Source organism: Equus quagga, chromosome 11 (assembly GCF_021613505.1).
Source record: "Equus quagga isolate Etosha38 chromosome 11, UCLA_HA_Equagga_1.0, whole genome shotgun sequence".
In the NCBI taxonomy this organism is placed as follows: Eukaryota; Metazoa; Chordata; class Mammalia; order Perissodactyla; family Equidae; genus Equus; species Equus quagga.
Window position 1 is genome coordinate 74689154 of NC_060277.1, and position 16769 is coordinate 74705922.

Genomic DNA, 16769 nt, shown 5'->3' on the forward strand with positions numbered 1-16769 from the left:
TAAGAATACAACTGGAAATATTGAAAATATACTTATCCTTTAATAGGATATAATTATACATATTAATTATGTAATTGATCTTGTATGGACTGATATAGGAAGGACTAGTGAAAATGTTTTATTTTATGAAAATTATAAGTTCCACATAAGTCTTCCAAACTCTTTTTGGGGGAAAGGGAAGGAAGGCAGAGGAGTTTTTATATGTAAGAAAATGTGATGAATATCTCTATTGCAAACCTGATTACTCAGATATTATAATTATTTGGAAATTATCAATCATCACCATTGAACCATGAACTCCTTAAGGACAACAGCAATGGCTGTTACACTTTACACTACCTGCTGGTGCATCTTTCCTGAGGGTAAAGTTCTAAAATTAGGGCATAAAACGAATACTGAGTATCACAAAAATCAACTGGGAAGATGTCATGTTGGAGACCAATATATCAAACTCTCATTAAACTCAACAGCATTGTGTTCTCTGGTATTGGAACAGAGTGCTGTTTCTTTGATTGAACCCCATATGAAATAGCTGACTTCTGTTAAGGGGTCATGCTATATATAAGTACCTCTCTCAACACCAGAATCACACTCAGTTTGGTGACATGCTCTCACTGCAGGAAGCCTATGGGAGCTGAAACTACCCGAGGAACAGCACATTCTTCATTCGTATATCACGCTCACATTGGAAAAGAAGCTAAATGAATGCAATTAGGCATACACTAATTAAATTATCTTTCTCTTCTAATCATGCTAAAAAAAACCCCATACTGCATACACTTCAGTTTAAATGCAGGAATCTGTGACGTCAGCAACATGGCAGCGTGAGCTCACCCGGGACTCTCTCCCCGTCAAATTACAACCAAAAAGAGCAACTGCTTTCCAACCCCAAAAAAAGAATCCTAATAACAGAAATTGTCAGAGACCCACAGCAGCCAAATGACGGAGGGCAGAGAGGCTGGAGCCACCCCTGGAGGAGCTGGAATGGGGTAAGAGAGAACTTCTCTCCCTCCCCTAGAGACTGGGATTGCTGCCGTGGGTGAGGGAAGGAGCCAGGGAGGGGCCATGTGTCCGGGGATCGTCCAGGACTCCCACCACCCGTGCAGCAGAAACCCTCTAATGGGGGAAAGCTTTTGCATGGGGGAACCCATCAAGGCAGGGCCCCGGGAGACCAGAGAGCGAGAGCTGATCTGCATCCAGGTTGGGCACAAGAGAAAGTGCCCCTCCTCCCCCAACCTACACTGCGCACCGCCATGGCAGCTGAAGGCGGAGGGCTCAGAACATGCGGCTCTTGAGCCCCATCTAGTGGCGACAGGCTGTAACTGCAACCAAATAATAGCATGCGCAAAAACCGCTCCTGTACCATCCAGCAATTTATAAAAGCTCCAGTCCACAAGGAAAACAATAAAAACACAGAATTATGTCCTGAGGACTTCGAAATAGGCAAACTAAGTGAAAATGAGTTCAAAATAGCTATCATCAAAATACTCAATGAGGTAAAGGGAAATATACAGAAACAAGTCAACGAGTTCTGGACTTACTTCACAAAAGAGATTGAAACTATAAAGAAGAATCAATCAGAAATACTAGAGATGAAAAATACAATGGATCAGATAAACAGAATACAGAGTCCCTGAATGTCCATGTAGACACCATAGAGGAGCAAATTAGTATAATCAAAGATAGACAGGCTGAATGGCTCCAGAGGAAGAAACAGAACTAAGAATGAAAAAAACTGAAGAAAATCTCCAAGAAATAGCAGACACAATGAGAAAATGCAACTTAAGAATAATCAGAATTCCTGAGGGCGTGGAAAAGGAAAATGGAGCAGAAAGTGTACTCAACAAAATAATAGAATAGAACTTTCCAAATCTAGGGATTGAGAGAGAAATGTGTGTGGAGGAAGCTTTCAGATCTCCTAGATTTGTCAATGTAAAAAGACCTACTGCAAGGCATATAGTAGTAAAAATGGCAAAACTGAATGACAAACAAAGAATACTCAGAGCAGCAAGGCAGAAGAAAATAACCTACAAAAGGAACCCCCATCAGACTTTCAGTGGATTTCTCTACAGAAACCTTACAAGCTAGGAGAGATTGGAGTGACATGTTCAAAACTTTAAAGGATAAAAATCTTTAGCCAAGAATACTCTATTCAGCAAAAATATCCTTCAGATATGAGAGAGAAATTAAATCTTTTCCAGATAAACAGAACCTAAGGGACTTCGTAGCCACAAGACCACCACTACAAGAAATCCTCAAGAAGGCTCTCATACCTGAAAAAAGAAAAAAAGGGAGAAAAGGGTCACAAAACACAGAGTAGGGAGACAAATAGATAGAATCAGAATAGGACAGCAAATATTCAACTATAGCATTAGGATAAAGGGAAGTAAATCACCAAAGCAAAGACAATCTTACCACTCTAACCACAAACTCACAACATAAGTTGGAATAAGAGATGAAAATAATAATTTAGGAGGGGAGGAGGAAAGGGACTGAAACAGTCTAGGCTAAGTAAGTAAGAGACCACCAGAAAATGGACTATGTTATACACGAGATTCTGAATACAAACTTCAGGGTAGCCACCACTAAACTAAAACACAGAACAGAGAGACAAAACATAAATAAGTAAAAATCTAAAAGACCCAGCATAAGAAATTGCAGAAGTCAATGGGTAGGCTAACACACAGGACGAGAAACAAAGGAAACACAGGAAAACCAGAAAACGAGCAACAGAATGACAGCATTAAGCCCTCATGCATCAGTACTCACCCTCAATATAAATGGACTGAACTCTCCAATAAAAAGACACAGAGTGGTAAAATGGATTAAAGAACAAGATCCAACAATTTGTTGCCTCCAGGAAACACAGTTCAGCTCCAAGGACAAACACAGGCTCAGAGTGAAGGGGTGGAAGACAATACTCCAAGCTAATAGCAAACAAAAGAAAGCAGGGGTTGCAATACTTATATCAGACAAAACAGACTTCAAGATAAGGCAGGTAAAGAGAGACACAGAGGGCCAATATATAATGATCAAAGGGACACTTCATCAAGAAGAAATAACGCTTATAAATATCTATGCACCCAACACATGAGCACCAAAGTTCATAAAGCAACTATTAACAAACGTAAAAGAAGATATCAAAAATAACACAATAGTAGGGGAACTCAACACCCCTCTCACATCAATGGACAGATCATCCAGACAGAAAATCAACAAAGAAACAGTGGAGCTAAACAAAAAGCTAAAACAGTTGGACTTAATAGACATATATAGAACACTCCATCCAAAAACAGCAGAATACATGTTCTTCTCAAATGTGCATGGAACATTCTCAAGGATAGACCATATGTTGGGAAACAAGGCAAGCCCCTACAAATTAAAAAAAATTGAAATAATAACAACCATCTTCTCCAATCATCATGCTATAATGCTATAAAGCTAGAAATTAATTATAAGAAAAAAGCTGAGAAAGGCACAAGGATATAGAGACTAAACAATATGCTACTGTACAAGCAATGGATCATTGAAGAAATTAAAGAAGAAATCAAAAAATACCTGGAGACAAATGAAAATGATAACATGCCATAGAAAGTCATACGGGATACAGCAAAAGCTGTATTAAGAGGAAAATTCCTCACAATACAGACACATCTTAATAAACAAGAAAAATCCCAAATAAGCAATCTTAAACTACACCTAACTGAATTAGAGAAAGAAGAACAAACAAAGCCCTAAGTGAGCAGAAGGAGAGAAATAATAAAAACCAGAGCAGAAATAAGTGCTATTGAAACAAAAAAGGCAGTAGAAAGGAGCAATGAAACAAAGAGCTGGTTCTTTGAGAAGACAAATAAAATTGACAAACCCCAGCCAGACTTACAAAGAAAAAAAGAGAGAAAGCTCAAATAAACAAAATCAGAAATGAAAGAGGAGAAATAACAACAGACTCTGCAGAAATACAACGGATTATAAGAGAATACTACAAAAAACTATATGTCAGCAAAATGGATAACCTAGAGGAAATGGATAAATTCTTGGACTCCTACAATCTCTCAAAGCTTAGTCAAGAAGCAGCACACAATTTGAACAGACCAATCACAAGAAAAGAGATAGAAACAGCAATCAAAAGCATCCCAAAGAATAAAACCCCAGGACCAGATGGCTTTCCTGGGGAATTCTACCAAACTTTCAGAGAGGACTTAATACCTATACTTTTCAAGCTATTCCAAAAAATTAGGGAAGATGGAACACTTCCTAACACATTCTATGAGGCCAACATCTCGCTGATTCCAAAGCCGGACAAGGACAGCACGAAAAGGGAGAACTACAGGCCAATATCGCTGATGAACATAGACGCAAAAATTCTCAACAAAATTTTGGCGACCTGAATTCAGCAATTCATCAAAAGGATCATACATCATGCTCAAGTGGGATTCATACTAGGAACCCAGGGATGGTTCAACATCTGCAAATCAATCAACGTGATACACCACATCAACAAAGTGAGGAATAAAAACCACATGATCATCTCAATAGATGCAGAGAAACCATTTGACAAGATCCAACAGCCATTTATGATAAAAACTCTGAACAAAATGGGCATAGAAGCAAACTACCTCAACATAATAAAGGCCATATATGACAAACCCACAACCAACATCATACTCAATGGGCAAAAACTGAGCACCATCTCCCTGAAAACAGGAACGAGACAAGGATGCCCTCTATCACCACACTTATTTAACATAGTATGGAGGTTTTGGCCAGAGAAATTAGGCAAGAAAAAGGAATAAAAGGAATCCAAATAGGGAGGGAAGAAGTGAAACTCTCATTGTTTGCAGATGACACGATCTTACATATAGAAAACCCCAAAGAATCCATTAAAAAACTTTTAGAAGTAATCAACAACTATAGCAAAGTTGCAGGGTGTAAAATCAATTTACATAAATCAGTAGCATTTCTATACTCTAATAACGAACTAACAGAAAAAGAACTCAAGAACACAATACCATTCACAACTGCAACAAAAAGAATAAAATACCTTGGGGCAAATTTAAGGAAGTGAAAGACTTAAACAACGAAAATTACAAGGCTTTTCTGAAAGAAATGGATGATGACATAAAGAGATGGAAAGACATTCCATGTACACGGGTTGGAAGAATAAACATAGTTAAAATGTCCATTCCACCTACAGCAATCTACAGATTCAACGCAATCCCAATCAGAATCCCAATAACATTCTTTACAGAAATAGAACAAAGAATCCTAAAATTCATATGGGGCAACAAAAAACCCCGAATTGCTAAAGCAATCCTGAGAAAAAAGAACACAGCTCGAGGCATCACAATCCCTGACTTCAAAACATACTACAAAGCTACAGTAATCAAAACAGCATGGTACTGGTACAAAAACAGGTGCACAGATCAATGGAACAGAATTGAAAGCCCAGAAATAAAACCACACATCTATGGACAGCTAATCTTTGACAAAGCAGTTGAGGGCGTACAATGGAGAAAAGAGAGTCTTTTCAACAAATGGTGTGGGAAAACTGGAAAGCCACATGTAAAAGAATGAAAATTGACCATTCTTTTTCACCATTCACAAAAATAAACTCAAAATGGATAAAAGACCTAAAGCTGAGACCTGAAACCATAAGGCTTCTAGCTGAAAGTGTAGGCAGTACACTCTTTGACATCAGTATTAAAAGGATCTTTTCGGACACCATGTCTTCTCAGACAAGGGAAACAATAGAAAGAATAAACAAATGGGACTTCATCAGACTAAAGAGCTTCTTCAAGGCAAAGGGAAACAGGATTGAAACAAAAAAAACAACCCACTAACTGGGAAAAAATATTTGCAAGTAATACATTTGACAAAGGCTTAATAGCCATAATATATAAAGAACTCACACAACTCAACAACAAAAAATCAAACAACCCGATCAAAAAATGGGCAGGAGACATGAACAGACATTTCTCCAAAGAGGATGTATGGATGGCCAATAGGCACATGAAAAGATGTTCATCATCACTGTGCATCAGGGAAATGCAAATCAAAACTACACTAAGATATCACCTTACACCCATTAGAATGACAAAAATAACTAAAACAAATAGTAACAAATGTTGGAGAGGTTGTGGAGAAAAAGGAACCCTCATACACTGCTAGTGGGAATGAAAACTGGTGCAGCCACTATGGAAAACAGTATGGAGATCCCTCAAAAAATTAAAAACAGAACTACCATATGATCCAGCTATCCCACTACTGTGTATCTATCCAAAGAGCTTGAAGTCAGCAATTCCAAAAGTCCCATGCATCCCAATGTTCATTGCAGCATTATTTACAATAGCCAAGATGTGGAAGCAACCTAAGTGCCCATCAACAGATGATTGGATAAAGAACATGTGGTATATATATATATATATATATATACACAATTAATACTACTCAGCCATAAATAAGAACAAAATTGTCCCATTTGCAACAACATGGATGGACCTTGAGGGAATTATGTTAAGTGAAATAAGCCAGATAGAGAAGGACAATCTCTGTATGACTCCACTCATATGAGGAATTTAAACATGTGGACAAAGAGAACAGATTAGTGGCTACCAGGGGAAAGGTGGGGTGTGGGGTGGGCAGAAAGGGTGAAGGGGTGCACCTAAAACACGACTGACAGACAATAATGTACAACTGAAATTTCACAAGATTGTAACTTATCATTAACTCAATAAAAAAAATAACTAAGTGCAGGAATCTGACTCTACCATAAATTTAAAAACTCATTGTTCAGGGGCTGGCCCCGTGGCCGAGTGGTTAAGTTTGTGCGCTCTGCTTTGGTGACCCAGGGTTTCACTGGTTTGGATTCTGGGCGCAGACCCAGCACCGCTCATCAGGGCATGCTGAGGCAGTGTCCCATGTAGCAGAACCAGAAGGATCTACAACCAGAATATACAACTATGTACTGGGGGGCTTTGGGGAGAAGAAAGGGGGGGGAAAAAGAAAAGATTGGCAACAGATGTTAGCTCAGGTGCCAATCTTAAAGACAAAAACAAAACTCATTGTTCAAAGAATGAATAAAGCAGAGATTTGGGGTTAGCTCAAGGTCTTGAGATAAAGCCTTAAACTTTTGAGACTTCACTTTGGATCCTGCCCTTTCACTGTCGATGTTGCCAGAACAAAAAGTTGCAAGTTCTGGCCTAAAAAATGATGTATTCTGACTTTCTTAAAGTTTAACGGCAGATGAATTAGGTCTTGTGGTTTTTAAACATTTGTAGATCAATCACAGTTAATTTGGTCATCAGAAAGTATTTACAATGGATTTACATGAAAAGCATCAACACATTTTGATAGTGGAGAGCTCACAAGTGGAGGAGTAAGCTGCATCCTTCCCTCTTACCCTTTCATACTACAGTTGGTCCCATGGCTGTTGCTCAAAGATCTCTTAAAAATTACATAAGCGGGGCCGGCATGGTGGCATAGTGGTTAAGTTCGCACACTCCTCTTCGGTAGTCTGGGGTTTGCCGGTTTGGATCCTGGGTGTAGATGGGTTCACCAGTTCGGATCCCGGGTGCGGACCTATGTACTGCCTATCAAGCCATGCTGCGGCAGGGATTCCACATATATAGTAAAGGAAGATGGGCATGGATGTTAGCTCAGGGCCAGTCTTCCTCAGCAAAAAGAGGACTGGTGGCAGATGTTAGCTCAGGACTAATCTTCCTCAAAAAAACCAAACCAAAACAAAAAAAAATAACAGAAACTAATTCCATATGCTCTTATCCTTGTCTTTTATAACAGCCTTTACAATAATCCCAATCTTAGCTAGATGACACAAATAGCTGGTTCACGTTTGCATAGTCAAATTCCCTCCAGTGGTCACTGGTAACTTCAACATTCATGTTCATAATCATTCTAATGCTTTAGACTAGTGGAACCCAACCCTGAGGGCACACTAAGATCACTGGAGAGAACTTTAAAAAATACTGATTGATGCCTATGATCCAACTCAAACCAATTAAATCAGAATCTCTGGGATGTGAGGTCTGGGTATTCGTGCTTTTTAAAAAGTTCTCTAGGTGATTTTAATGTGCAGCCAGGGTAGAGAATCTCTACCCCTCAGTTTCTTAACCATCTGAACTCTAAGAACTTTCATTATAATTCTACTTCATCCACCTCAAAGCATGGCTCTACTTTAGATCTTGAAGTACTACAACTTGTTCTAACCACAAATTCCTCTCTTGGAACACAATCTCCATATTCAAACCACACTACTACTCCTGATGAACCTGCTGTCTGCTTTCATCTCAACACTTGTCTTTGGACCTTGCTTCTCCCCTTTCTCACAGTATACCAAATCCTCTTCTGATTTCAACTGCTTCATTTCCTTGTCCTGCCTCTGTAAATACCCAACTAGTAACGAAGATCAAAACGCAGAATGTTGAGTACATGGCTAAACAAGTCCCAATCAACTTCCAAGAATCCTTCTGTTCTCCTTTCACAATAGTCTGTGCACAACACTCACTGCCTCTCAGCCCCAAGAGTTGGGTCTTTGCTCAGGTGTTTTTTTTTTAAATTGTGGTAAAATATATATAACAAAATTTACCATTTTTACATGCACAATTCAGTGGCATTAAGTACATTTAGTGTTGTGCAACTATCATCACTATCCAATTCTAGAAGTTTGTCATCATCCCAAATAGAAACTCTTTGTTAAGTTTGTAAAGTACACTTCTGATTCTGTCATTCCTCACCAAAAAATCTTCCACTGGGCCCTCAAATCCCTACTGAATAAAAATGAATTTCCCTAGTTCAACATTCAAGGCCCCCCATGACTTGGCCCCAACTAGCTTAATTTCTCATTATTCATGCATTCTAAACTCCAGCCAACTGGATGATTTGCCATTGCCTAAAAGATGCTCCTGATACTTACTCCCTCCATCTGGAACATCCATCCTCCTCAATGCTACCCATCCAAATGCTTTTCATTCTTTAACACTCATCTGAAATGTCTTTTCCTCCATGAAGTCTTCTTATTTTTTTTCTACATGGAGGAACCTCTCCTTCTTTTAAAGTCCCACAGCACCTGTCTATATTCTTTGGGTACATTCTACTATATGTGATAGTTATTTCTTTACATCTTATCTCACCCACAGACTGTATTCTTCTTGAGGGAAAGCATTAAGAGGCAGCAGTGGGTTAACAGCACTCCCACCCCAGTGGACCAGTCAACATGGGTTTAAATCACAGCTCTGTCATTTCTAAGTGACTTTGGACAAGTTATTTACCTCTCTAAGCCACAGTTTCTTCATCTGTAAAATGAAGATAAGAGTATTTAGAACAGTGCCTGACACATTAAATTAAATAAACATTAAACAAATGAACAATTCATCTTTATATCTCGCCCCCCAGAGATTAGTACAATGTTAAATACAAAGGAGTGCTAAATGTTTGGCTGAATGAATAAATAAGGCTGAATGAATAAATATTGACTAAGTGGGGGTTAAAGTCAGGAATTTAGCTGCTCTTGGATTGTCTGCTAACCTTTCCTCTGTTTTGCCTTTCTCTGCATTTCTGTCCTAACCTTCAGAGGTAAAGAGCCAGAATTGGTGACAGTGGGTAAGTGAAAGTTTTTGTTTCTGTTTTAAATCATCAAATGCTTTTCAAGTAATCCAGCTTGGAAATGAACATGGGAAAGAGTAAAAATCAGACCCCCAACGCTCTCAGGATACACTGATTCTTTTCTATCACTATACTTTCTAACCTATGTTATATTTATTATTTATATGATTGTATCCCCCGCTAGATTACAAACCTGGAGGACAGAGACTATCTTAGTCATTCATTTAACAAATATTTATTTAGCACCTACTATATGTTAGGCACTGTTCTAAGTGCTGGGAATACAACAGCGAGCAAAAGAGAAAAACATTCCTGGTTCTAGGAGTATAATTGATGCTTATGTTTATGGAATAAACAAAGAGGAAATTCTAATAATATAGGAATCTTCAAAGCTCCCAAGATGTAGATTTCTGGTCCTTTTTGGTACTGTTCTTGCACGAAGAATGCACTTACATATGCACATACACATTTCATTGTTTGTTCTTAGCTCTTCACTGACTCCTAAGATTCCCTGAGGGCTTCAAAGCACCAGGGAATCACGTATTGTGTTTCCTTTAAATTATAAAATGTTGCTATAAAATATAGTATACAAAAACTATCAATCAAACTACTACATCTGGGGAGCTAAAAACTACGTTACTACCTACCAAGGACTCTAACTGGCCGAAATGGACATATAGGTTTCCTCACTGTCTTTATGACAAGAGATTCCTGTTTAAACACCGCCTGCACAAGCCAAATCTATTATCCAAGCAGGGTCATTTTAGAAAATGAAAGGAAGAACTTGTTAATAATTATACTAGGACATCAGTTAAAATCCACAAATCCTGGCAAACCAGGACACATGGTCACTCCATTAGACTTCTCATTTCCACTGGTTTTAGGTTGTAACTGTTCTTTGCACAGAAGACCTGCACCACTCATATTCTTCTCCATAAAATGCTAAGATTATGTTTCAAGTCAAATATAAGCTTTTCCCAAAGCGAGCCAAATTTTTTATTTCCAACCCAGTAGGCATCCAGTACTTTCCAGGAAGGGGCTTGTTTATGTTCAGAGTCCAGAATCCTGACTGAAGCATGATAAATAACGTTTTCCAACCCAACAATCAGAACTGGGTTCTCTTGGATTAAATTTCAGTAAGCTCAAAGTAATTAAGTGCCAAACTGTTTTCATACAGATTTCCAAATAGAAACTCAAAGTGCAAATCCTTTAACAAGCTAAAAGTTCAACTCAGAAAAATATATAATCTTTCTTAATCATTAAAGAATATATTTTCTAGGTTGATATATTAAATTTTAAAAATATGAAAACACAAAAGCTAGAAGATACAGAGATCATGTTAGAATTTATTGCTCCTTCCATATCTGACTTGTGCTAAATCTGTTGCACCCTGCAGGTAGATTTATAAACAGTTATAATCCAGATACTGTCTTTTTAAAAGTTGCTTAAAGAGTTATCTAAAGATGTATGGTCTTTCAAAACCCAAGACAAATTTTGGGTGGGCACGGATGTAATCATTCTATTAGTTTCAGGGAAAAACATGATTGCATGACAGCATATGCTGATACTCTTACTGTACACTTGATTACATCAAAATGTTCATGGATCTCAGATTTTCTAAAATGAGATTAACTATTCAATTAGTTTTAAGGAGACTTTCTGGTTTAAAATGTTTGTCTACTAAAACTTACATATGCAATATAACATCCAAATTTCCTAATCTTAGAAAAAAGTATAATGATATGGTATGTAGAATGGAAGACTACTTAAGGTTCTTTCCCTTTACAACTTAAATAACATGATAAATGCATATATATTTGACTCTATGAACTGACTGCTTTATCACGTAACTAGAACATCCATTAGATGCACAGCAATACACTTAGCACTTACCCAAAATGACAGAGCCTCAAACAGACCTCAAAAACAGTTTCTACAAAGCACAATTTCATGATCAAAGCACATATTTAAAACTCAAGATAATATTTATTCTAAAATCTGCAAAGACACAACAATCCTCTAATTTAAAAAACCACTGTCTAAAAGCACATGTAATGCGTATGCCATGTTTTTGAGATACTACAAAGGGAGCTACTGATACAGATGGATAACATATTAAGTTGAAATCAAATAATAACTTGAGATCCTATTAATCTTCAATATAGTTTTAAAATTTATTTTATTTAATTTTTAATTTTGCTGAGGAAGATTGGCCCTGCGCTAACATCTGTGCCCATTTTCCTCTATTTTATATGTGGGACGCCTGCCACAGCATGGCTTGCCAAGTGGTGCTAGGTCCACTCCCAGGATCCGAATCAGCAAACCTTGGGCTGGTGAAGCGGAGTGTGCAAACTTAACCACTATACCACTGGGCTGGCCCTGATTAATCTTCAGGATTTTGTGTTTTAGATAGTAAGTTTTATTTTTCAGAGGGAAATTAAGGGAAAAAATTTTTTTGCTTTGGCTGCAACAAATTTGCTTGTATTAAAAAGCATATGACAGAAAACTTCCTATTACAATATTAAAAGAATTAGCAAAGACAGAGCACATATGTAAACAGGCATTTCTTACATATCCATTCAATAGCTGTTCTATTAATTTTTGGTATCCTGTACTCCAAACTAAATCATGCCTTCCTAAAAAGTCTTTATAATCCTGTGGCAATTACAGGTTTAATTTATTTATTTTTATTTTTTTTGGTAAGGAAGATTGGCCCTGAGCTAACACCTGTGCCAGTCTTCCTCTCTTTTGTATGTGGGATGCTGTCACAGCATGGCTTGACGAGTGGTGTGTGTAGGTCTGTGCCTGGGATCTGAACCTTCAAATCCCAGGTCGCCGAAGCGGAGCACATCAACTTAACCACTATGCCATGGGGCTGGCCCCTAATACTTTTTTATGTTAAGAAGATTCAGTGTTTTCCAAATGCCACCACCACTGGAAAATCATTTTTTTCTGTGCATCATTTTACATGTAGCTAAAAATTAGACAACAGAAAACAAAAATATTGAGGTTTACATTTGGAAGATTTTTCCACATCTGTAACCAGCAAATTACTGTGAAAGCAACAGATGTCAATTTTTTAACCTGAAGGTAAAAAATCTAGTAAAGAGTAAAACATTTAAGTAAATGTTTACCAGAGGGTCCCACAAATATTTTCTGGCAAAGGCTTTAACATTCACGAACAATTCTAGAGAAGGGAATTTCATAGAATCATTCCGCTAACTAATGAAATGGGCTGAAATCAGCTACCAACGCTATTATACCACCTATACCACTCATGGTTTTAAACAATAACTATGCTAATTTTTCCTCTGCTCTGCAAGTATTTGAAATAATAATGAATCAAGGATCTGCCAGACTCAATTAAATTATGGTCAATAATAGTAAATGATTGAGAACTCCTAGCTTATAGAAGCACACATACGGTTTTTAAAGGAATGACAGACCCAAGTACACAAAATTAATGCCTGATATAAACAATTTGTGCTTGAACTATAAGACAGAAATGGATATAATGAATTAGCTAAGTGTTCAGTAAGGAGACTCTAAATATATATGGCATTTATAAAATATACTCATATTCACCTATTATCTTATATGAAAACATTTTTTCCCTACAGATGGCCTATGTGCAATAAAGGGTTAAGTCAGCAGATCTGGGCTGCCCAAAACCTAAACACTGTAGAAGACTTTTGGACTAGCTCCTGACCAGCTCCTAAGAGAAATAACCTTTGAGCCCTTGCAACATCCTGCCTCGTAAGAGTGTCTTAGTATACCTGGGGCTTTGGCCACACCAGATGGTGAGATTCCCTTGTTGACAACATTTGCCTGTGTTGCTATACTTTGTCACTGGGAGAATTAAGCACTATCTGTGCAATTCCACTGGGAAAGGACAACTGGAACTTTGTGCCTGCTTTCTCCTGGACTCTGCCTTACGCACCTTTTCCTTTGCTGATTTTAATCTGTATCCTTTTGGTGTAATAAACCGTAACTGTCAATAGAACAGCTTTCCTGGGTCCAGTGAGTCCTTTCAGTGAATCACCAAACCTGAGGGTAAATTATTCTTTTAATAAAAAGGATTCCTTCTAATTTCAAGGTTAGTCAGCAACCTTATTTCCATTAAGGCAGAAATAGTATTTCACATTCATAGGAATGCCTTCCAGGACATGGATTCCCCTCCCATCAATTAAAAGGATAAAGAAGGTGGCTCCTGGCCAGGTGTAGGAAGTTAACTTCTGCTGAATGAAACAAGCACTGCCTCACTGCCACCAGCTCCCTCCTTTTCTTCAGTGAGGACCTAGGTAATCTTCAGAAAGGCTATGAAATGGAATCATTAATGCTTTCTCCTCAGTTGCTACTACTGACCTATAGTTGAGGAGAAAAGAACTTTCTTAATTCTTCTATCCTCAGTTAATTTTGTACTTTTTAAAAAAGGGTTGGGGCTGGCCCCGTGGCTGAGTGGTTAAGTTCGTGTGTTCCACTACGGGGGCCCAGGGTTTCACTGGTTCGAATCCTGGGCGCAGACACGGCACCGCTGGTCAGGCCATGCTGGGGTGGCATCCCACATGGCACAACTAGAAGGACCCACAACTAAGAATATACAGCTATGTACTGGGGGGGCTTTGGGGAGAAAAAAGGAAAAAATAAAATCTTTAAAAAAGGGTATGTCAGAACCATCTGGCCTGGCTCAAGAACTCTGGTAGACAGAGACTCTTTATTAGCCAGGGGCTGGTCAAGGGCCAGTCTTTTCTTCGGAATGTGCAGGGCTGGAGCACCCAAGTCCTTTAAGTTAACCCTTTAATGCACAAAGGAATTAATTCCATAAAGGATTCATGGGTTACATTCTCACCAATAACTACAGCATTCAAGAGCTTTTGGTTTGTCAGATCAAAACATTCCAGAAGTGTTGATCAGTAACAATTCTATCACCTTATAAGGTTTCCCACTTCCCTAGTCAGCTTAACCGTTCTCTTTCCCTTCGGGAAGTTCTTAATTGCTCCCAGTTTTTAAAGAAATTTTCAAAGACAATTGTCTAATATGGAATTACCTACCACCCGTGTAGAATGAAATTTTAGTTTATCTCACTGCTGAATCAGCAAAAGCGTCTTGCTATTATATTGGTTTCCATTCTTAGTCACAGGTCTAGTGTTAATAAAAAGCCTGGAGTGAATAAACTGTACTATCATGAGCTCACCAAATTCAAAGATTCAGGATTCCCTGTCCTTCACTTAAAGCTTTCCCAAGTTAAATACAGCATGATAAATGGTGATGCTTTGCCTAGAAACATCAGATGGACTAACCTATGTCCCAAGTTTTTTCATGCACAATCTCAGGAACTATTACCAGGCATTATTTTACAATTTATTATTATCCATGATACCCAACATACTATTTTTACACATTAACAGTAGTAATAGTGAATGTAAAAGCCTCTATCCTAAGAGAATCATATAGGCTGGGGCTGAAATCAAGAGTATAGAGTCAGTATACTGCCTGGAATTGAACCTCAATCCCAACACTTACTAGCTCTGTGATCTTGGTCAAGTTTTTTATCTTTTGTGCTTCAATTTCCTCTTTTGTAAAATGAGAATAATCACAAGATCTTCCTCAGATGGGTGTTATAGGGATTAAATAAACACATAAGTGTAAAGAACTTAGAATTGTGCCTGGCATCTGATAAAAAACTTATGTAAGTAATGGCTATTACCATCACAACCACCATTATTCCAAGGAACTTGGGACATTTAACTTGCCCTCTCTCTTTAATTTTTACCTTACTGCAAGTGGTAGAAAAAAGGGCGGTATTATCCTCTTGATTGACAGGCAGTTGTTGTATAGTGACAAGAGCACTTTATTGAGTTCCACTACAACACAGCTATCTCACTGATTTCATCTGCAAAACGGGGATGGTAACCACCTATCTCATAAGGCTTTGTGTGATGTAAGTAAAATATCTGTTCAGAAGTCCTGTTTTGTAGTTATCACCACTCAGGATATATTGGTAATATTACACTCTGTCAGATACTTGGGATTTCAAAATTACCTGGTTCCAGGTACTCAATCATTTCTGCAAGGATGAGATTTAAGATACTTCAAGGCATGAACCCCAAAAGGTGCTACAGAACAAATTAATACAAAATTGTCCCCTTCTTTCACATTCTCTGGTTAGGATACATTTCTTCAAAATAGTCTATGTGTGGAGGTTGGAGGATGTCAAGGGCAGAGAGTACCTGAGAAAAGGAAGAAAAAAAAAGACAAATTTAGAGAATTAAAAAGGAAACAAAATATGACATAAATGCAAGTAAATACTATTAACTCTTAAATGATCTAAGGATTAGTTACAATTTCCCACTGAGAGTAACTAAATTTATCAGTCAAGAATATAGTCCTAAACTTTAAGATGGGTTTGTAAACTTACTATCTAAAAGACAATTCTACCTAAACCAAAATGAGAGAGGCAATTGGTTTTATACTACATGCTACCAGTACCCATGCACAGGAGAAAGTGTTGGAAAGAAACACCCTATTTTGAACAATCAGTGTTGCTCTAAGAACATGAAGAAACATATACATACTACTCATTCCTTTATTTCTGTTCAAAAAATGTTTACTAAGTGTGTTCTACTTGGTAGGCTCTTGGGTTATACTGATAAACAAAACTGATATCGTCCCTGCTCTTGTGACTAGAGGAGAGGAAGGCATTAAACAAACAGTTACACAAATATATTATGACATTGATTATTATGAAGGGAAAAAGTACAGATGAATGGCGAGAAAAATCTTCCCTGAAGTAATACTAAGGGGTGAAAGCCAAATCGGAGTTGGTCAGGCAATGAGGGTAACATAAAGGCACTGAGGCAAGAAAGAACCAGGAAGATTCTAGAAATAGAAATGTTAGTGCTTATGGAACATAGTGGGTGGGAGGAAAATAGACTGGGATAAAATAGAAGAGGAAGGCAGGGAATACACCACACAATATACCTTTAAATTATGTTAAGCATTTTGGATTTTATTCTAAATACAAAAAAAGAAGGCACTAGGGTGGGAAAAAAGGACTTTCAGGCATCTAGAATTCAAGTCCTTTATAAAAGGAGCATACTACCAATGTAACTTCTGCCATCAAAACATAACAGGCCTACTTCCCCTACTAG

The 16769-nt window shown here is 37.8% G+C and overlaps 1 protein-coding gene across 1 annotated transcript in view; it reads right to left on the bottom strand.

Annotated features, from left to right (window-relative positions):
- NLK (nemo like kinase) overlaps positions 1-16769 on the bottom strand; it is a 168269-nt gene that overhangs the window by 49409 nt on the left and 102091 nt on the right. Inside the window, exon 3 of the mRNA XM_046676920.1 lies at positions 15793-15848. Within this exon, the coding sequence (XP_046532876.1) occupies positions 15793-15848 (56 nt within the window). The remainder of the gene's footprint in view (positions 1-15792; positions 15849-16769) is intronic.